At 35.0% G+C, this 24861-nt stretch overlaps 1 protein-coding gene across 1 annotated transcript in view; it reads right to left on the reverse strand.

The window, feature by feature from the left end:
• The window catches only part of LOC127977161 (solute carrier organic anion transporter family member 3A1-like), a 47290-nt gene that overhangs the window by 20419 nt on the left and 2010 nt on the right, over positions 1 to 24861 (reverse strand). The window contains exon 2 of the mRNA XM_052581874.1: positions 13429 to 13867. Coding sequence (XP_052437834.1) covers positions 13429 to 13867 — 439 coding nt within the window. The remainder of the gene's footprint in view (positions 1 to 13428; positions 13868 to 24861) is intronic.

Raw genomic sequence — 24861 nt, forward strand, 5'->3', positions numbered from 1 at the left:
AAAGTGTGAATAAATGAAACACGCTCTTGTGTAGAAAGAAAAACACATTTTAGTCAATGATGATGTGGTCACAAGCCATATAATGTAATTTAGTCTTATTCAGGAAGGTCTGAATTAGCTGGAGAAAGCTCTCAGTTGAAAATAACCCTCAATCAAAATGGAGCAAAGCAAAGCAAAACAAAACAGGGCAAAGCAAAGCAAAACAAAGCAAAACAAAGCAGGGAAAAATAAAACAAAGAAAAGCAAAACAAAGCAGGGAAAAACAAAACAAAGCAAAGCAAAGCAAACCAAAGCAAACAAAACAAAAAAAACAAAACAAGTAAAAAGTAAAAAGAAAATATAAAATAAATAAACAATAGACTAAACTAAACTAAAGTTAACTAAAATAAAATAGCATGGGATAACTGAAACTTATCAGCTAATGGTCAAGCAGTGGCTAAATGTTCCTTTGTCTAAATACAGAACAAGGGAACTGATCCCAAATTTATCTGCATCTTCTGCATAATTGCACTTTCTTTGTAGCAGTTGGTTGTATCATAATAGCTTGTGGCAGTCTCATATTACAACAAATATGATAAAATTATAAAACCAGGGCTGGCATGTTTGCAAACAGACTGTCCTCCTGAATGCTTATATTGCACCACAAGGGCAAAGGGTGAAACAAAAACCAAAAGATGGAATGACAGTAGTCATGTAGTGGACAGAAGTCCAGCAGTTATGTCCTGGCCACTGGCACCACTAGCATACTTTGGCTGCTGTGTCTGATGTTTCCTTTGTGCTAAACGCCAGAAACACAAAAAGCCCTGAGAGAAGATGAGCAGGCAGAAGCGTTGAAGAAGCAGTAGGCCTGAAGTCTCCATGGGCTTATTGGTGAAGAGCTCCAGCTGCACTGAAGGAGGGGGCCGCAGTATTGACTACAGCTGGTCCACCCTTCTCCAGCAGGTGCCTTGGCCTAATTATCAGTATAACAGTGCCAACAGCGGGTCTCCAGATTCTTCCAAGCTGTATCCAGAGAGGAACCAGGCCAATGAATAAAGAAGCCCCTTAGAGCAAAGCATGCCTGCTATTCGTAATTAGGCGCTAATTGTACTGCATCCGGAAGGAAAGCAGTAAATAGACTAGATCTGCCATGAACTTTAGTATTGGTAGAAAGTTGCAATACTGATCTTTCAATCAAACATGACTGTAATGAACTGTGCTAAAAATGAATTGTAGATATATTATGTCATGTCCTGACTGATGCGCTCTGATATGGGTTTTGTAATGACAGATGTCAATGCGGATATCTAAAGGTGAATGTTCACGACGCTGAAAAAAATGATTAAATAGAATACTTTAATGAAAATACATAACATCTAAAATTTTACAATTCAAATGCACTATAGTATGCTGAAAACTATCAACCTAACCAAACAGACAATAACCAATATTAAAGGGATATAGTATTTGTCTGAATAAACATTCTAACGTTTGAGGACACCAGCACTAGTGCCATTAAGGTGGCACCAGCACCTGACAGTAAAGCACTCACCCTGATCACACATGTACATCTCTGAGACATCTAATGTCTGCATTTAAATGTGCTAGATGTATTTTTAAGAGTGCTGGTTCATCTGCAGTACGTCTCTAAGATGTTTTCTGTCAGATGTCAAATGGACATTTATTAGAATGCATAAAAACTGCTTCTGAAACGTTTATCAGGGTACACAGCAGATGATTCCCAGATCTTTAGCAGACGTCTTACAGATGTAACTACATCTGATAAAATGTACTTTTATTACTGTCATTCATAATGTCTAAATATAATTTAATGAATACAAAAATATACATATTAGGGAATGAAAATGGCCTATAAGTACTTCTCTGCGGCAATTACGAAAATTTGCAAACTTTTGAGAGATCTTATTCAGGAGGGAAATATGCCCAGATCAAGCATTGTTTACAAGTTTGTTTGTTTTTTCGAATAAATTAATACTTTTATTCAGCAAGAACAATTAAAGTCTGAAACTTAGTGCTCAAATAAGCTCTGTTTGTTATTCATTAAAGAATGCTTCTATTATAATTGAAAACAGCTATTTATTTCTTGCAATAACATTTCAGGAAATTTCTGTCTATTAATTCAGACTCAGAGACTTACTTAAATCTTACCAACACAACATTTATGAGCAAAACGGAACTTATCTTAGTCTCAGATTTAATAGTCAAAATGGCCAAATTATTTATCATCCTGACAAATATATCAGTCTGTCACTGATCCTAACAAAGGGAAGAATTTATCCACAGCCAGTATTGATTTTTTTTCAATCCCTGTAAATACTTTTCCATCAACTTATACTGTGGATAAACAGCCGATTGTGGTTGGAAACCTGAGCTGTGCATTATCTTAGAGTTGTATTTAATGTGCAATCCCATTCTGCATATCTACTACTAACACCTCTTGTGTTACTCAGATAGGCATGTTCATAGAAAAATGAAGGATATCTCCTCTAACAATTAATAATACGAGTGAACACTGAATATAATAATTTTAGCCAACTGTTATTGATCCACACCCATTTAATTAGACAACCCTATCCTGCACCTCAAACCATCATTAATGCAAAGAGCTGAACACACAGAAAGGAGTTTAGAGAGCTAATAACCACTCAATCAATGAGTCCAGGTATTTACACTAATGCCGGGGGCAGCATGAATCTGTAAGAACAGGCTAGTCTAATAAAATCATGCCTGATTTGAAGTGCCAAGATTCCTGGATCAATAAAAGACAGTGAGAATTTATGTGACAGTGGAGGAACTGAGCATCTCAATCTGATAATTTCAAGTCCAGATTGCACAATCAGACAAACCACTGATGTGATGTGTTGTATTTTATAATGCCCCCCACCCCCCACCACTACATGTTTTCAACAGCACCAAAAAAAATCCGCTTTATAATCAGCAGAGAAAGAGACTTGTGACCCAGATTTCAGCAGTGACGGGTTATCAAGTTGATGGGGATTGGTGAACAAGTGAAAGATGATGCTTGAGGACCACCATCAGTCCCACAATCTGTGATTTGTGTCAAAAAATTATGAGCAGCCACAAAATGTATTTGAACACTACAGTAACAAAAAACAAACAAACAAAATTATATATATATATATATATATATTTCCATATGCAATGACATTGATACAAATCGTGTGGTGGAAAGTTCCCAAGCAGTTGGACTACTAGGTCATCACATCTCATAAGCCATCTCCAACAAACCATTTTTGACAGGGCTACAAGCACTTTAGAGCATGTAAACAGAAAATAACAATTACGAGCAGCCAGTAGAATGCATAGATCTGGCTTGTGTGTCTGCATGTAACAACAGTTGACATCGCATCCTCTAAAGCTAATGGAGTGGGATGGAAGCATGGAAATCAATGTGCAAAGCCATTTCTTGTCTTTTTATAATAATGAACTTTACAAAGAAGAATAAATTAAGTGGTTATAGTAGCAATAAAACATGATGTAAAAAATGGTCATGCGATTCAAACGCTGTATCCTGTTCCTCTACATGGCTGAATGACAGTCTATTGTTTGCACAGATTGTTGGGACGGGAAAGTAGCTCTTTTCTATTATCTAGGAATTTTTTAGTCTGATTGGTGAAGCAGGATTGACCAGTGATAGGATTAAGTAAGGCGAGTGATGCCAGATGACACTAATGATGTTACTCAACCTCATTTTAATGCAGTCTTAATGCTAATCTTGATGTCTGCCTTTGTTCCATTTAAATGAATCAGTTTTATCCAAGTTCAAAGGCAGTCCATTCAATTGGGCTTCACCAAGGTTGGACATGCTCTTCTCAACATAATCATCTTAGCACTGCTTTCTGCCCACGTGATTAGTTTCTTTCTAAGTAGCATATCCCATCTTTACTTGCTAGTCTCTCTCTGCAGAAGCACCATGGCCATTCAAACCCTATCAAACCCAATCCCTTCAGATTTCTGAGCCAAGTGAGTTGATAACGCAACTCTCCCACCAAAATATTAGCGTGTTGCATAAATATTGTTTTGTATTTCAAACTTCGCTTCTCTGGAACACTGTTGTAAATATAGCACCTCCTTTTATAATACTTAATGTGATTATACAATAACCACAAAAAAAAAAAAAATTATATATATATATATATATATATATATATATATATATATATATATATATATATATATATATATATATATATATATTTGGTCATTATTTGGTCTCACATAAGTGAACTATTGCTTACCTCCAAAAAAAAAAGGTGCATGAGACCCCTTACTATGTGCTACTGTTAATTATTCTAAACAAGCATGCACTAGAGCACTTGAGACTAACTTAAAGTGAGGGCTGGTTATATTGATTTAGCAAAATAATGCAGGAGTTGACAGGAGACTGAAAAGAATGGGTTTGTCTGGGAGAGAGGACTGCTGGACTCTGTTCTGTCACCCCCGCAGAGCAAGAGACGACAACGTTCATTGTTCTCAAATTAAACAAACAGGAGTTAGTAAGGCGCGGTCTTGGCATGAAGCTTATCGGCGAAATGGAAAAACCCATTTAGAACTTAATCCTTCAAGATGACATTACATGACACATGCAGTGTTTCAGTAGCTTGTGAGCATGCGTGGCTGATGGCAGAGGGGGGAGCTGAATGACTGCAGCAGCCACGCTGACGTGTCTCTTAAGGACGCATCTGAGATCCCTAAACATCATCATTCAGATAAACATCAACATAGCAGAATAAAGTTCAATGTTCCAAAGATTGTATTTTATTGCATTTGCCAGTATCGTTAATCCTTATCATAAGCTTCTTTGATAACTTCAGAGAGAAACATATGAACTTTTAAAGATCTGTGGACAACAGTACTGACAGACAGAGACAGAGGTTTAAAATTAAAGAGATAGTTAACCTCAAAAAAAAAAAAAAATGCCAAAAATGTACTCACCCTCAGGCCAATGAAGATGTAGATGAATTTCAGAATAGATTTGGAGAAAATTAAGCAATACATCCCTTGCTCACCAGTGAATCCTCTGCAGTGAATAGGTGCCGTCAGAATGAGAGTCCAAACAGCCAATAAAAACAGTACAAAAATCCACAAGTAATCCACACGACTCCATCCATCAGTTAATGTCTTGAGAAGCAAAAAGCTGTATATTTGTAATCAACAAATCCATAAAGATGTTTTTAATTTCAAAACACTGCTTCCGGCTAAAATACAAGTCCTCTATCCTTAATATCTTATTAAGGAGAGAAATATGCCCAGATCAAGCACTGTTTACAAGTATAAACAGTCTAAAACAGTTCCAAACACATATGTTAAAGGATTTTGATGTGAGATGACAACAAGGGAACATATTATTTTGGAATTAAAATTAATTAAATTAAAAGGGACAGTTAAAGGTTTAATCCACCCCAAAATGAAAATTTTGTCATTAATCACTTACCTCCATATCATTTTCAAACCCATAATAGCTTCATTCGTCTTCAGAACACAATTTAAGATATTTTGTTACTTGGCAGTCAATGGGAAAGTCACAAGCCTCCTGGTTTTCATACAAAATATCTTAAATTGTGTTCCGAAGACGAACTAAGCTTTTACGGGTTTGGAACGACATGGGATAACTGATTAAAGACAACATTTTTATATTGGGATGGAGTATCCCTTTGAGTTAAAATGATTAACACATTTCATTATGCCTTCATGATGGATTTGTTTCTTACAAACACAGCTTTTGGCTTCACAAGATAATAAATTGATGCACTGTTGTGTGGAATACTTCTGGATTACGGTGATATTTTTATCAGCTGTTTGGACTCTAACTCCGACGGCACCCATTTACTGCAGATGATCCATCGATGAGCAAGTGATGTAATGCTAAATTTAATATTTTTTAATCAGGAAAAATGACTGAATGTACCTATATGCAAAATGATTGCTATTTAAAAAATTATGCACACATTACATGTTTAACAGCAGGCCCAAAACTTTAATATGATTAGACTTGCCACAACAAAGTTCATTATGCTAATAAATGTTCACATTGTGAATATGATGCCTATGTTTTATATTTTAAAGATATTTGCCAGTATCCTGCATATAAATCTACAGCAGAAATAAAACAGTACTTTCATTTCCCTGCCTCCACCAACCACTTATCTGCCATATCATCTTTGGCCTGGGTGGTACAAAGTAGCTCAGAGCAGGTTAAGTCTTTCCAGATCTGCCTAAGAGACAAAAACAAACAGTCTTCACGTCTGCCACTGTGTTAGCTACAGTACCTGCATATTTAATTGATTTTTTTTTGTGTTTTTTTTTTTTTTTACGTTCTACTATTGCAAAATGTTTTGTGTTAGTGTAAGGCATTTTTTCCTCAGTATTTTGGTGATTCTTATCAACAAATCAGAGTTTCAGAATCCATCGCTCTTTGTTGCAGACTTGTCTGGAAATTTCTGTGTATGTATTGATTTTTATCAGTTACCAGAAACAGGATATTCAAACACAAGCAGGCTAATGTGTTTGAATAAGCTGTCTGCAGCTGCTGTCCCCTCACTGTCTATGGGCTACATGAATTCAATCATCTACGTCAACATGCAGGAATCATGTTACTGCCACTGTAAAAGCTTGTAAAGCATTGAGAGCCAGTTTGGTGGGGCTCAAGCGTTCCTGACTGTCATGACAATACCCTAATCCCTGCATGCACATGCTGTGAATTTCTAGAGTCGAGCCCCTGTGGGAAGACCCAAAATTAGCAGTGAACTGCAAAAGGTTACAAGAGTTCTGGGAACAGCATCCATTTTCAGTCCTGACCCCATCTGCGTTTGTTTGCTTTAGTCAAACGCCCAAATGTTGAGGCACTAAAAATAAGATCATCGTAAAAAAACTTTAAAAGTGAAGTGTCGTACATATTATGTCACAACTGCAGGATTTGAAGTCACATTGTCTATGTTTGCATGCACACTTTTTGGTTTAATCGGACTGAATTCATTACGATAGATGAATATGATTGTAGTGTTTAGATGAACGCTGAATCAAGTGATCCAGTTGATGTGCGCCTTTATATGTCACAAGCTACAAATCGGAATAGATTTTTTTAGACATGCGCACACTGCTCAAACAGTGAAAGTGAAAAGTGAAAGTGACATATAAAAAAGAAAAAAGCTAGTAATGGTGAGATATAAAATGAAACTTGATATCTTACCACTTAAATTATTATTATAATTTTTTTTTTATATTGTGATTTTATACCTCAAAATGAAACTTACTATCTCGCAATGTGACTATATCTTGCAATTAATTCCATTTTAGATGTAAAGTCACAATACAAAAAGATAGTCACACTGAGATATAAATTCACAATTACAAGAAATAAAGTTGCAATCGCAGCATATTATGTCTTATCTGAGATATTAAGTGACATTTTGAGATTTTGCAGTTGTGAGATATAGTCATATTACAAAAAAACGATCGCCTTATTACGAGAAATAAAGATGCAACTGAGAGTAATACAGGCATTGTGAGATATAAAGTAATAACTATGAGAAATCATTGTAATTCTAAGGCCTAAATACAAAAATGCAAGAAACAAAACATGCAAATGTAAGGTATAAAGTCACAATAACCAAAAAAAGAGGTGCATTTGCGAAGTATAAATCTGGTTGAACCAGTGTTTCAGAAATGTTGTTGCAGGTGGCCTCTGAACTACTGTTTCTACTAATGCACTGCTCCATATACGCTATCCTTTCATGTCTTCTACAGCTTAAATGAGAAGCGGGACTAATAGTGACCTAATAGCTTAAATCTGTGCGTTTGCTGATGAAAAGCACTTGGCATGGCAGTTAGATCTGTTGGCAACTTACTGTAAGAAAGCAGGAAAAGCCAAGATCCCCCTGTGGGAGTTGTTTTTCATAGGGCTGTGCGGTATGCATGTGCTGCCGGGCCAGTTCAGACCCACCTCACGGCTGGCTGGTTGGCATTCCAGCCTCATTCTGTAATTACGTCTCCACTCCTACAGAGATCTTCTAGCAACATGCTCTAAAAGCACTCATCTCTGTCATGTACTGGTCTCATTTTAACAACAGACACATGTAAAACACTGTGCTTGTGCAATTCATACCGACTTATGCTATTCATGAAGTTTGAATGTAAGGCCAAAACATTATCACAATCATTTTTTTCCACATCAGACAATATCGATATTTATTACAACATTCATTTACCATTAATGGGGAAGGAAATGCTTTTCACATGGTTGTTGGACCTTAAGAAAGAATGTAAACGTAATTATAATATTAATGTAAATAACCTTTAATGGAATCTTTACCAATCACAAGGTGCTTGAAAACATCTGGATACAAGAATGTGAGGAAAAATTCCAGCACTGCTTGTGATAAAGAGATTTTTATTAAAAACTACCAAAGTGTTTCATCTAAGGGCCTTCCTCAGGGTCCTAAACAAACATTTGAAAGGCATATCTCCATATTGGATTGCACATTTACAAACTAGCAACAACTGACATGCTTAAGTTATCACACTTATTGATTGGAGTTAGCTAGTAATAATCATCCAATCAGACCAGGTTCACATCAGATCAACACACATCAGAAAATGTACACTGCAGGAACACACATAAACCCTCCATCATAGCAACTCATTAAGAGAAAAATCCTTGTTTGTACCTTTTGGAAACAGACTTTTCAAATAAAAAAACCGAAAAGCTCTCTGATGCAATCAATGTTACCGTCTCTTGAATTCTGCTTAATCTGTTCAATTCAAAGAAAAAAAGAAAGATTGTATTTTATGGTTACATTCACAAAAATGTCTTTCAACAGGATGCTTTAGATTCTTTCTATAGCACTTCTATGTTTCTATCATGGTGTTTTATTTATTTATTTATTTTTTATGTGCACTTCTGCAGATCACTATAAAACCTTCACAGATCATGTTTTCAAGTCATTTCAAGGTTTAATATGACATGATATAAAGCGGATGTCTCTAAGTAGGTGCGTTTTTCATTTACTTTCAATTAGTTTATTATTTACTAATTCAGATCAGCTTGTGGATATGAACTGCATGAAAACGAGAGGTAGGTTTTATCTCATGAATAGCACAATAGGCCAATCATAGCACAATGGAGGCACTGCCTTCTTTCATATGATTTGTACACTTTTCATATGCCATTTTTCAGAATATTGTTGTTTTATTTTTACAGTGGATTTTTTCTCATCAAAAAAAAAAAAAAAAAAAACACACACACACACACACACACACACATTATATATATATATATATATATATATATATATATATATATATATATATATTAATAATACAACTGGCATAGCTTTTCTTACATTCACATATTCAGTACATGTTATGGACACAAATTGGCCCAGTTCATTATTAGAAAACACCTCAATGCAATGCGTGCATTTTATTTTCATAATAAGTTGTTTATTGAAGCAATTTGCATCACCATTTAGTAATTCAGTCCTCTGTTGCCATGGCCAACAGGTGGTAATTGTCTCATCCACCATTAGCATCCAGTATTTCTCAAACCGCTTTCCTGATGATAAAAGCTCCATTTAGTTTTCTTTTCAGATTTCAGCAGAAGTGGGCTAGCACTTATTCAGACAAAGTACTTGATGGATAATAATTGAGACATTGAAAGCTAAGGTGTGCATGTTCAATATCTACCATGAAGATTCTTTTCTTCCCTGCTTTCTTGCTTTAAAGCACTGAATCTACTAATTTTTCATCTACATTTTTGCTCCACTAATGAAGGCTTTTTACTTTGTGCAGCAACACGAGTGCAATGTGACATTCAGGCTGCATGAGTGCAGAAAAGAACAACAGTGTGGGTTCGTACATATTCTTACGTATTTTAAGAGGTGGTAAATAAATTGGAATTCGTAGGAATGACCACACATAACCCCTAAACTAAACCATAACTGAAATGAGGTCGTGCGAATCTCTACGAATTAGCCACCTTATTAAATACATACAAAAAAGCCATGAGATAGCATTGGACAATTATAATGTCATATTGTTGAGCACCAAATTACGATGATTTTAGAAAGATGACACTAAAGAAAATTCTGATAAAAATTTTGATTTTCAATTTTTTTTATAGATATTAATAGATATATTACAATATATCTTTAGCAAATGTTTTTATCAAACATTTTTAGACATTATAAAACACATATTTATAAACCTGACACTATTTTTGCTGTACCTCTTTTATTGCTATTTTTATTAGTTTATCAGAGATGTTATTTAAATATCTTAACACTCACATGCCAAGTCATGACACAAGGAAACTAGTGTATTAATTAATTAAGTTGGGAAACTTAACTGAAAGCATGCATTATACTTGCAATATTTACAATGTTGTCTAGTTTTATATCGCCAGCAAATCAGTGCAAATATATAGCAAATATTCAATAAATAATTAGCTCTAGTCCACAGCTCTTCCAACCCCGAATGAAGGCTGACAAAACTACTCTGAAAATAGCTTCACAAAATAGTATAAACCATGACAACAGACTACCACACATGTGGCATAAACCACAAACATAGCTCAAAATAATTGCTTCAGTTTGCTTTCTCTTTGCTGTTCCACTTATTCATGTGTTTTTATTTATATCAAACACATATAATGTTTAGCTCATTTGAAGCAAGCATTTAGCCTACATTTATACACGGCACATGGCACTCAACAGTTTCTAAAAGAGGAAAAACAATTACAGCTATGTTATTGTGTTACAAATTGAGAATATATTAGCAGTGCGTAAAAAGAAGAAGAAGAAGAAATCTTGGTGATGTCTGAACAATCTGGCCCATTCATGCAGCACATGCCATGCCTGAAGCACGGGGATTTACACGATCAGCTGAGCGCAGCTTCCACTACAAGACGACATTGTTCTCAAACGAAACGCTTCTTGTTTGCCTTCAAACTCTGTTGTGCGACTTATCAGAGAAGCACAGCTCCAAATCTCCCTCTGAGCTTGCAAACTGAAATCAGTGTGTGTCCATTTCCTACTGCTTACTGTCAAACAAGCACAACGCTTGCCCACAAAACCTTCTGAAATGCTGGTTTTCAGACGGACAAGACAGCACAGGCACATTAAATTTAAATGATTGCAAATATACTGTTCACAATGACACATTTTAATAATAATGATTATTATTAGCAGTACACCTTTAAAATTTAATTAGTAGAAATGTCATTTGATCTAATATTTTGTATCTAATGCAATCACATATATTGTGATTTATCACTTTCGCACCTGTTTGATGTAGAACCTGTAAAGCATCACAGCATCAAACATGGACTGAAGGCACTTCCTTATCAACACTTATCTTCTCTTCCTCAACACTGAAAGGCATGCATGTGAAACAAACCATGGCCCACTTTCTTTGAGGCTTGGAAATCTTTGTGGTTTGATAAGAATTGCTGCCTGTACCTGTATGAGATGTGTTTCTTGTTTTCCTTGAACATGAAATTCGTCTTGTTACCCTGACAACTGCAAAATCAACCAAGTAAACTAAAGTCACATGTTTTTATACTGACGATAATATTAAAGTCGTGTTCTGTGGAAATGGAAGTACTGACCTGAAATGGGTGTAAATATAATGTGTATATCATTTGAAAGTTTGTGTGTGTGGAAAATATTTAAATGATTTTATGCCCACCAAGGCTGCATTTATTTAATCAAAAACACATTTAAATATTAATATAGTTAATTGTATTTTTAAAATTCAACACATATTTTAAAGTGAAATGTATTCCTTTGAATAAATTCCAGCAGTCATTAATCCAGTATTCAGTATCACATAAAACCTTCATAAATGATTAAAATATGCAGATACCATTTCTTATTATCTGCGTTGACAAGAGTTGTGCTGCTTAGTATTTTTGTGGAAACCATGGAACATGTTTTCAGGATTCTTTGATTACTATAAATGCATTTTTAAAAAATTAGTTGGCAACATTGTGCTTTACAGAAAGTGGAACTCTGAAGCACTCAGTCAGAGTGTTCAGCGAGTGAAAATATATATACGTGCTAAACTTATACTTAGTCTCCAACTCACACACTGGTGAGTAAAATTGGAGGATGTGTTAGCCATTGGCTAATATTAGACATAATTTTGTCGCCCAGAGTGAAGATTTAGTCACACTAGGGTTGTGACAGTAAGGACATTTTCCCACCGGTTAATCGACGTGCAATACCGGTATCATAGTGGGGGCAGTTTAGCCTATATATAAAACATAGACCTTTTATTAACAAAACAAAAACAAATACACCATGCTATAGGGCAGGCTGTGCCTAAAATAAAATAACACATAACTTAAAGTACAAACTTACAAGTTATAAAACTAGAAATAGGCTAAGAAAAACATGATAAATAAGAATAACCAAATAAATAAGAAATGTAGAATGTTTATTAGCAAAAATAGTAAGAAAGCTTGGAGGCACGGCATATACCTTGATGTCAAATGAAAAATAAATTACACAAAGTTTAAATAAAGTAAAATCAGCAAACAATCTGGAACAAATTAAATAAGAAACGGATGTTTACAAAAACTTCCAAAATCACCTTAGATAAAAGGAAAAAGTCAACAGGCTTTTCAAAATCCAAAATATTGCCAAACAGGCGCTATTGCATTTAGTTTTCGAAACTAAATTATCCATCATCGTCTTGTCTGTCTCACCTCACTCTTCTTATCAGTCAGCTCACTGGATAAATGAAATCTGATCTGTTATGCAACTGTCGTTCAGGCACGCTGCATTTTTGCAGCAGCATTCAGATTTTAATTATAGTGTCTGTTCTGTTACTGAACTAAATTATTTGTATTACTATAAAACATCGAAACAACGATGGAGGTCAGTGCCGTGGTGGCCAAGCAATATTAACACCGTCTATCCCAGCAAGCCTAGTTCGCACAGAAGAGTTATTTTGTTTAACACTCTTTTTCCATCCCTTTCTTCCCTACACATACAAAATAAAAGTTATTATGTTTAAAACCCTCCGAGCACTGCTCACCTGCTGATTATATTGTAAAAGCTGTGGTCACAAACAATATAAAACATAACACGTTTCCACACACGCATATGCTTTTTTTCTTATTGATCCAGTGGTTTTGTGCACATGCTGCTTTCTGGCACATAACAACTCAGCCTTCTTATTTGCTTTTCCACTTTAATACATCAGTGGTTTTGGCTTGCCATTGGAAGGCCTGAAACCACAATAAATCACTCTGATAATCATCTACTTTTTACTTACTAAGCCATAGGGGAGATACATGCTTTTCCTTAAACAATTGTGGTGCAGTTCACTTATATGAAACAATTGCTGCCTGTGGCCATGTAAACTAAGCATGTAGCAAACATAAATTACAGTATGCTTACTTACCTATATAGAGAGAGGAGTCTTTCTTCCGCACATGATCGTCTATGTAGGATACACCCAGGGGCTGAACAGGTGTGGCACCAATACCCAGCAGCACCTGGGCTCCAATCAGAAGCAGGTACATCATGTTGGTGTTGGCTCTATTCCCACACGTTTCATCAGCTTTAGAGGTGTTGGAGCACACGTCTCGCCCCAGATCCTTGCTCCATGTGTCTGTGATCTTGTATTGACTGGCGAGGAATTCTGGTAATGCAGAGAGCAGCGCTCCCAAAGCCATGACAATGCCACCGCAGCCAATTAACCTAGGGCGGTGGGCTTTAGCACCAAAATAACTAACGAAGAGAATGAGGGCCAGGTTGCCAACCTCAAAGCTGCTGGCGATGACGCCCACATCAGCGCTCTGAAGATTGAAGCGCCGCTCCAGTGTGGTCAGCACACTCACCTAAGAGATAAACAAAGCGGAATAAATCGCAAGTTCTGTCATGAAACTCAAATTGATGATATTGATGATATTAAAGCGTTAAATTGGCACAAGCTGATTGGTTCATGTTGTATATGCAGCCAATGAGCTTGCTGTTTTACATTTAAATGGTTGATTAGCATTCACAAGAGCAGTTCACAGTGTGCTTTCAGAGTTTCTTTGAAACCTCCACCTCCCCAGCTCCACCTGTATAGATTCTCTGCGGATTATAATATATGCTATTTGTGCAGCAGCAGTACAGTATGTCTTAAATACTCACAGCACTGTCTCGGCGTTATGTATTGGAAGTAGCAAGTTCCTGTTCTTGTTTTATCATTTCATTCTCATATCTTTTACCATGCTAACATTTTCTGTAATGTAATTACTGTAATGCTAATCTAAAATAGTTGTATAATATCACCATTTCACATATTCCAGTATCTGAATTGGATGAAAATTCTATTTAGCATAGGTTGGTGTTCAGACAGCGTGACTTAAAGTTTTAAGGCATTATAACTGTTTAACTTTGTTATTTAGTTTAACAGAAAGAAATCTCTTATGCTCACTCATAGGCTGCATTTATTTGATCAAAAATTCCGTAAAATATTAATTTCGTGAAATATTATTACAATTGAAAATAATATAAATGTGTATATGTGTGTGTGTGTGTGTGTTTAAAACATCAATTACTCCTGTGGTGGAAAAGCTTTATTAACTAAATGTATTACCATTAATTCAATGTCACAATATCTTTTAGAAATCATTCCAATACGCTGATATGAAGCTCAAGAAACATGTATTATTATTATTAAATTTTGAAAACAGCTGTGATGCTTAAAATTTTTTAAACATTGTAGACCTTTACTTAATGTATCCTTGCTGAATAATAGTATAAAAAAACCTATTGACCCCAAAGCTTTGAACAATATTATATATAACTGAATATAGCTCCTATAATTTATTTTTGTTTTTATCTGTTTATTTGTTTTATTTGATATTGATACTAAACAGCCAAAAACTAGCATCATACAGAAGTCAGATTTGACTCTAAACAGTGTAATACCAAATGTAATCTAACCTGCCCTAGTAAAAATACTAAAATGTATTTGAAATACATATATTACAAATAAATGTACATATTTATGCACTTAATAAAAAGACCCTGCAATTGTACTTTTGGTATACTAAACTGGTATACTTAAAGTTGGCTAAATTTGAACAACTAATTTTGTACTTTAATTGTGTGGAAGTAGTGTTAAATTCCAACTAAAGACTTACTAAGATTTACTAAAAAGACTTTATATAAATATATTTACCAAAATATTTAACAATATTTGATTGTGCTAAAGTGTAACTATAGCATGTATACATTTTAGGTTAAATATTTAGAAATGTGAATTGTTTACAAGTAGTACTCCAAGTTGAATTATAATTGTTATATCAGTAAGTCTCAAGTGGTATGCAGATTTGACCTATATTTAGTAAGTAATAAATGTATTTTAAATATATTGCTTTTTTTTTTTTTTTTTTTTACAAGGGTGGGAGGTAATTTGATGGTAAAGATAAGCAGCAAATTTCAAATAAAGGAACTGTTTTCACTTTCACTACTATTTAACCTAAGGTGAGAAAATGAGACATAGTAATGGAACATGGAAATGGGCATTTCACATTAAAGTAATCAAGTCCCCAAACACATCTATTCTAACATGTGACAATAAAACCATGTCAAAGAAGACAACTAATGACCCAGTAAATAATGATTTGGACAAATGCTTTCAATTTGTGAAAACATGAACATGCTTGTCACACATTCATTTTAGTGGCCTATGACAAAAATAGCTAGTGAAAGTCAAAAATGCCACCAGGCAGCCTTGATAAGCAATTGCGGAACTTTAATGAAGCAGCTTTGAGCTGGAGCTCCACAAATATGGCATGGCTGTGAAGAGAGCATATCATTGAGGCCACGCTCTTTACTATAATCCTATTTCTCTAGAATAGGCCTCTCTCAGATGTGGTGTAGTGCTCTTTGCACACCTCCCCATGCTGCACTACAGATTCTCGGTCATTTTGATTTGATAAACAAGATAATATGCATCGATTCTCTCAATTAGCTACATACACAGTTCTCTGGAATACTTGATTATGATTGGCCAATCGTGGCAGTAAGCAACAATATGATAACAAATATTTATTTTCTCATTAATTAGTCATGTAAAAAGGAGTCATTATTAAAATCTGTAAAAAAAAAAAAAAAAAACCTTTCTCTCACTCTGCAAGTTTCTATAAAGTTTTAATGCAAGTCTATGGATGTCCAAAAAGGCCAGAATCAGCTGTACATACTTTTGATGATGGCTTTGCTCTACCACTCTATCCAGTGTTATTTATAGCCCTCTTTGTGAATCATGGTGATTGTAGTGTCATCAGAACTTCTGAATAGCACAGCTCAATGGGTGGACTGATTTAATTGTGCAGTGTGAAAAGGCACAATTTCTGTTATCATATCATCTGTACTGTAAATTCTGTACAGAGGAAGATAAACAGTTAAAATGCATGTTGTGAGTAATTAGTTTTTTTATGAGCTTTAAGCAGAGCAGTTATGTTGTTGTCATGACTGTCTGATAATTCAGATTGCTTGAACTGAATTTCCTGTAGTTAGTCGTTTGCAAATGAATTGGAAAGTAACTTGGATAGTCTGGAAAAATGCTCTATTGTGTGCAGAACTGTTGTCTGTGATACATTTGCAGTAGACTTGCCGCGATAGACCGTGTTAACTGTGATATGGTTGTTAAGCCGCAACACTGTTTACGTCACTTGGCCAGCTCGGCTCAGACCCCCACCGTCATTTATATTTTTAATAGTAATAAAATAATTTAGTTCAGTGAAAGAACAGACACTACGATTAAAAACTGAACACAGCTGCTCAATGTAGCGTGCTGAATGACAGTGGCTTTTATTTGACATCAAGGTGTATGCCGTGCCTCCAAGTTGTCTTATTCGTTTGGCTAATAAACGTTCTATGTTTCTTATTTTTATTTGGTTATATATTATACATGTTTACTTATTTCCAGTTTTGTATAGCATACCTATTTAAACTATGTAAGTTAATTGTTATTTTATATTAGGCATATTATTTTTATTTGTTTTGGTAATAAAAGTTCTGTTTTATATATAAGCTAAAGATATTTTGAAGTTGCATTTTGTTGTTGCATTCAAACAATTGACGGCGAATTGCGCTAATTTGAGTAAAATGTGCACGCTGCTTTTACAAGCTATTTAAAAATGAAGGAAAGCGAGGAAAAGATGGAACACCCATGCCCCCACCCCTACGGTCATACCAGTATTATCATTGTTGTCACACTTCGATTAACCGGTGGGAAAATTTCCTCACTGTCACAACCCTCATTTGCAGTCTGTTAGAAGCGTGACTTGAAGCTGTCTATAGTGGTGTTCTCAGTTAGTAATATGAAACATGCAAAACACTTCTCACTCCCTTACTGTTAAACTGTTGGTATATGACTTAGATAAACTGCAAGAAACATAGTAGGCTACTGTTCATGCGTGTCATCACAATTTGAATATCAAACCTACTTGGTCAACATTCATAATCATTCTTCACATTTTGAATATTGTTCTTTCAAGAAGGTTAGAGAAGACTTTACTATACACGGTCTGTGTTAATGTATATGGTTCTAAAGTTATGGATTCATCAAAATAAATGAAATAACAACGGAATCTTCCCAAAAATATTTCCATTTTGCCAGTACTTAAAAGTTACTATAAAAATAATTTGCATGTTTCATTCTAAAGTTATCCCAACATTAGCAAGATTACATTTAAGAGCTCATAATGTCAAGTGACAATCATGGAAATATGATTTAAGCTTTAACACAGATTAATAACCAAACAGTGTATGTGTGTTTGTGTGTGTGTATGTTAACACAGTCAAGTTTGAAAACATGATTTTTAAATGTTTTTAATGAAGTCTCTTAAACTCAGCAAGGCTGCATTTCTTGCATAATAAATAAAAAAAATTATATTGTGAAATATCATTTCAATATGAAATAAATATTTTCTATTTGATTATTGTCAGGAGTATGGACTGTTTTTGTGTTTGTTTTTCTCCCCATGTGCTCCCCATGACCCACGTTCTCCCTCTCATTTTGAGTAGTCATTTGATTCTCCGTTGTCCCGTTAATAACCCCACGTCAAGCCCTGTATTTAAATTGTTGTCTGTTCCCTGATTCTCTTGTCCGGTGTTAACCTCTATACAAAGTGCTACATGTGTGTTACCCTGTGTTTGGATGATTAAAGACTGTTATTTGTGAAACTCCAAGAAGAACAAACATATTTTAAAATGTAATTTATTCCTGTGATGCAAAGCTGAATGCTACATGATCCTTCAGAAATTATTCTTACATGCTGATTTGCTGCTCAGTTATTATTGGTGCTTGGTTATTAATAATGGTTCTTATTAACAATGTAAACAAAGTTCAGAATAAAAACTTCAAACAATAGCATTTATTTGAAATAGAATCATTCATAACATTCTAAAAATTCATGGTATCACTTTTGATCAATTTAATGCATATTACCTGAATAAAATCATTAATTCTAGGGGTGCTCCGATCACGATCGGCCGATCGTTAATGCGCATCTCGTCAGTAAAGCCGGTTTTCTAATCAGCGGTTAATTCCATCAGGTGCGTGATTTCACATAGAGCAGCTGTTACTACACAGAGCCGTTGTTAACTGAGAAGATGCGCCAAAAAACGCTGAAAATGAAGTGGATTTGCGCATCTTCTCTATTAACAACGGCTCTGGGTAGTAACAGCTGCTCTATGTGAAATCACGCACCTGATGGAATTAACCGCTGATTAGAGAACCGGCTTTACTGATGAGATGCGCATAACGATCGGCCGATCGTGATCGGAGCACCTCTAATTAATTCCTATTAAAACACACAGACCCCAAACTTTGGAAATGGTAGTGTATCATAATATCTGCATACATGTTAAGTAGCACAACTGTTTTTTTTTTTTTTAAGTTTAATAATAAAAAAATGTTACATAGCATAGCTCTGTCACAATAATCAATATATCAACTTATCGCACAGTATATGTACATGACCTTAATATTTCTTGCTGATGCAATATATTGGCAATTAGATTTACATCAAAATTTATGTCACCATGTTTCCATGCTGCATTCCACCTGCGCCTTTGTTTTTTGTAGCTTCTTGCACATTATGTGATGTAGTCATGAGGTGGTAGTTAAAAAATTGCTTCTAGAAAAAAAGTTTCATTTGCAAGTATGACCTTGTTTAGGGATATGTGCCTTCATGCAAAGTGGGGATTGTGTTTTTCACCAATAGTGTGTACTCTTAATTTACAGTGAAAAGAAGGTCAGGAAAATATCTTAAGATGGAAAAATCTCCATTCAAGTTCTTTGTGCATTTTTTTTCTACTTGTTACATTGCACTTTTTGTTAGAAAATGTTTACTTACTATTTATTAAAGTTTTTAAAGGTATATCATATATTGATACTTAATTTCCATTGTCATTTGAAAGTGTCTAGGCCTTCTTGTATTATTATGCAGTTATATTAATGTTATATATTCAGTGGCATAGAATGGTCTTAAAATGACAATAATATTGCTTATTGCAATTATATATATATATTATATATATATATATATATATATATATATATATATATATATATACATATATATATATATATATATATATATACATATATATATATATATATATATGTATATACATATACATCGCACAATAAAAGTTGTTATCATGACAGGCCTATTGATAAATGGTTTGTAGTACATGAATCCATTAATCTGTGAATCCAGTCAAAACTTTACTTATAAGGGCACCAAAATAGTGAGAAACAGATTTCAGAACATCTTGCATCTTTCAAAAACTAAATCTGATGCTTTAAAAAGCCAGTTTGATATAAATTATTAGTGAAGAAGAAGAAAGAAGAAAAACTTTTTCATTTTAGTCAAGCAAATTTTTCCTCTTGATTGACTATGTGTGTGTGTTCTTGTGTACTATTCACACTGGCTCTTGCTCAAATGCCAATCCCAAAGATATGTGCCAGCCTACTAGTTCTGGAAGCATGACGAAAGGACTGGGACAGGCCACATCCCCCATCTGCCTCCACTTTGTGCCTGCCTCAGAGTCTCTGCCAACCTGCTGAAACCTGTTGACTGAATAGCTGGATCCCTCTGCATACATCAGTGCCAGTGGCACAGCGATAGGGCACATAGAATGCCACCTTAATGCCAAGACACATTCAACATGCCAGCAGTGTCACCTAACGCTAAATCTCTGTCGATAGTCACACCCATCACCTTCTAATCCCTCAGCATGAAACCATATTATTAGGAACACTATGAATTATCGAACAATGAGACAAAAAATGTCTATCATGTTATTGTTGAGTCAAGTTGAGCTTACATAATAGATGATGACAAATTCCTGAGTGCAGAACAACCAGTCTGTATCATTCAAGCGTGAAATGGTTTCTAGAACATGTGCGCTAGCAGGCATCCTCTAGCAATCTGTGTTTGATTTCCAACATGAGAGAGACTCAGCATTGCTTTATCAGTATGATAGGAAACAGAACAACCATTGTACTTGCACTTTCAATTGGTTTCTGTAAAAAGAGGGTGGACTGATAGAAAGCAGTGATTGACTGTTTTCACAAATTAATTCTTCTGGGTGCGGCGCAAAGCTCTTTTATTGATTTTATACTGTAGTGATGTTCTTTCAAGCAGTTTACACTAGTAAACTGCATTAGAGAGAGAGTCAAAACAATCTATTTGTTTAAAAAATATTGTTAAAAAGAATATAAAACATTAACACATGAGAGTACAAGATTTCAAAGAATAAAAATAAATAAATTCCAGTGAAATATCTGGCTGTTCCAACTGCTAACAGCGTCCAACTCAACATTTCAAAAGACAATGTGACGAGAATATAAATGAAAGCTGTCATTTACGGTATCAGCCCAGTGTTTGCTGACAGGCAGAGATTGATTTTGAATCCTGCTCCAACCACAAAATCACCCCTAAAGAAATGAGGGATTTAAAGTCATATGCACTCATTTTCGGAAGCATTAAAAAGTGCATATTTAAAGTTGCAATACATTTTTTTCTTCTGTATTGTGAGGTATCTGAGTGTAAAAGATTATCAAAAAAGAAAAAATGTAGAATGTGGACTTGGATCTATGCATCAGTTATTGATGGATTTTGAGATGTGGCCGTTGCACTAAAAAGTGGATATAGATGAAAAGAGAGCTGCAGGGATGAATTCTTTTTGTAGGCCAACACCTGGAAACAAACTAGCATTTCATTTTAGCACTTTGAGTTCTATCGTCCTGGAGTCAATAGTTTTTTTGAACGTGTTTTTAGTTAAATGCTTGAAATGAAGTCAGTGGTTGACAGAAGCTAAATATATTTTTATGTTTTATTCCACAACTTAAAAAGCTCAGGCCTGGGGATAAACATATGAACTGACACATGCAAAGAATTAAGTATGATGTGTCAAACAAGCCACTGATTCAGTCTGTGAAATAAGATCTGTGGTTAACACATGCTCAGTGCATTTTCATGTTTTATTCTACTACATTTATTGCATCAGTAATACTGCGTGCCTTGTGATATTTTTACACACAAACATGTACACACATTAACATATGTCTCACACAAGAAGAGTTTCTTTGAGTGGGGAAGGGCATGGCCTTAAAATTAAAGGTGAAGGACACAACATGTCGCCAGTAGGGGTCACTCATAAGTCATTACATAAATATTAAACAGATAATTTTGCTGAAATACATGATATATTGCTATGGGTGTTGCACTGTGATACACAGAACCGTTAGGTAAATATACTGTAGCTGTCGACCAATCAGAATGTAGGACTGGAACTAACCGTTCTATAAACAGGAACATTAAATATCACACCAAAAAAAGTAATCTCATGTACTCTCTATAGTCCACATAATGAACACAGCCTCCTTGTGTTCATTACCATGCTCTTGCAAACTATTTGAAGTCAAAATTTTAGGGAAATACTTTTTAAATATAGTATGAAACATTGACATTGAAGTCATGCGACTGTGGTGTAGTTCATTTATAGCCTACGTTTAACTTTTTACTTATTTAGGCTTCAACATTCATAGAAGTTGTGTTTATTTGTAAAGATGATCATGATAAACAAAATCATGTTGATCACAAAGTTTAGGTTTTTTTTTTTTTTTTGTACTGTAAATTCTGGTAAAAGTAAAAGTGAAATGCATGCATGGATGAATCATCCACTGCAATTTAGAAAATGGAAAGGGTGAATTTTCATTTCATGCCTTTAAATGGTTTTTTGTTCCTAAAAGATTGATAATAATATGGAAAGACTACAGTGCATCATTTTACATCACAATTAAACTGACCTTTTGAGACTACTGCATCTGAAGCTCTACTTAATATCACTTATTGGGTTTTATCTTATTGAAACAGCTAATCTCCCAGGAGCCATATTTGGTAGTCATAAATACACAGTATACAGCCATCTACATGTTCTTTCTACTGCATTAAGTACAAGCAAACTGAGTTGGCACAAAGTAAAGCGTTGAGGTTAGATGAACCAGATATATTTGTTTGGATATGTCACGTGACACATCTGCCAAAGGACATTTGCAAACACTGCCCCAGCATTTTTGCATCACAGTCAGAGTACTTAAATATATGCATATTGAGAGCTATACAAAGATGTGCGCATGTTTTGAGTGCTTTTAAGGAGATTAAAAAAGGACACAGTCTCTCTTTGCACATGGGGGAAGTCCAGACTGCCCAGAGTCAAGCTCGGGGCTGAGGCTAAACATAGGAAACTGACACAATGCCCAGGAATGAGTATGATGTCTGAAACAAGCCACTGAGTCAGTCTGTGAAGGAGGGTGGAGACTCGATCTCAAAGTGGACAATTACAGCTGCTTCTGAGATAATCGAATTGAATCATTTGGAAATTACATGGAAAATGTAATTAAATGTTACTACATGACCTGCGGGCTGATAAACTCTATTCTACTCTTAACTTTGAACAAATAAAGGTGGATTTGAACAAAACATTATCATGTGGGAATACTAAATATACGTATAAATAAATAACCCATGAGTCAACGACCAGACGTTAAACAAGCACTCTGAGTATACAAACTTCTACCGTTTCACACAAATGTTTGCGTCAGTTAGGCATATTTGGGAATATTTCGAAGCAATCTGAAGGGCTGGTTTGTCTATGGAAAAACCCCAGGGAGGATAAGTTTAGTTTAACGCTGTATCTATCTGTCAAAATAAATCTGGACAATCTCTGAATCTTCCAGTCCCACAAACTTTTCTTTTAATGGCAAAGTTTGTGTTGATTTGGTTTCCAAACATCAGAATTTCCATAAGCTGGGAACAAATCCAGTCCACAACAAGTGTACCCCTTTGAGACTGTTCCCATGATGTATTGTGGCTTTCTGGCACCGAGCAAATGATTGTTGCTTTTCCAAATATGGTCTGAGCGCGCACAGACTTCAGAGACGTCCCAAGGGTACGGAGGACATGGCTGGACAAATCTCTTCCTTATCAAAGATGCTATAGAGCGGTGTCCAACTCACTGACAGCAAGCGATGTGAGAATTTTCTTTTAGATATTGGACACTACAAGCAAAGCAGAGGCAACTGCAAAGCATCACTGTTGTGTCAAAATAGCATAAGCAAAGAAAATGTGCATATTCGCAAAAATATGGAAGAGATTCTAGCTCCCTGTAACAATAAGGGGCAAATCTCTCAGATATCTAAAACAGATTGTTGTTATCCTGGATTCTGTTATCTGCATCCATAATTATTTTTGCAGAATAGCACCACTTGTTTTGTCAGGGATTAAAGTATGCCAATTAATTAATAAAACCTTTTTTTTCATGCAAGATTTTTACAAAGCCAACTGCTGTGCTGTATTGTGAACAGTCATTCAAAATAAGAGGAATGTTTCTGGACCGTCTTGCATGTTTGCCAAAATAAGCACAAGATAAAGACTTTGACATACTCCCTTTCAGTAAAAAAAAGAAAGAGATTATCATAAAAAATATCTAAATATGTTATTTCCGTCCTGGATTCTGATCCATCATTATTCAGCATCCATCATTATTTTTAATACATAGCAACACTTGTTTTGAATATATCTTTTAATGCTGTAATTTAATACATTTTTCTAAATACGTTTCCTTATTTTTTCATGATGTTATCTTTACATATATACTGCTGCATAATATTTGCTGTACTGTTTTGTGAATTATCTTCATCATGAGGAGAGTTTTTTTTGACAATAAAGAATTCTGCAACCTTATTTTTCTTTAATTTATCGCTGAAAATTGTTCTAGTCTCTCTTGTTAGTGAACTAGTGCGAGAAATGTAAAACGATTTCAAGTGGACTCTGTCACGCCGTTCCACATTCCAACCGGCTTACCTCCGTAAAGTGCATTGGTGTTGCAGAAATATACAAACTAACAGTTGTCTTATGTTTTCTTCATGAATTATCCTACTTTTGAATAAAAGCAAAAGCACACCCACAATCTGAATATCAGCAGATTTGTAATCGTCCACCTCCAACAGTTCTTCTGCTTGTGTGATGTTGTTTAATTGTGCTTTTATTGATGTAGATTTTAAGGATTAGTTCACTTTCAAATTAAAATTTATTTAAAGTAATGCTCGCTTTGCATTTCCAAATGTGGAGAAGGAGGACGGTTCAAAAGTTGTTGTGTGTTCAGTGACACATATTCAGATTTTTTTGTAACTGGTGTTTGACTTAAGCCCCGTTCACACCAAAAATGATAACTATAAATGTAACTATATTAGCGTCAAAACCAGCCAACGATATCGTCTGTTTATTCTAAGCACACGCATGTCTGTCACATTAAAGGG

Source organism: Carassius gibelio, chromosome B18 (assembly GCF_023724105.1).
Source record: "Carassius gibelio isolate Cgi1373 ecotype wild population from Czech Republic chromosome B18, carGib1.2-hapl.c, whole genome shotgun sequence".
Taxonomy (NCBI): domain Eukaryota; kingdom Metazoa; phylum Chordata; class Actinopteri; order Cypriniformes; family Cyprinidae; genus Carassius; species Carassius gibelio.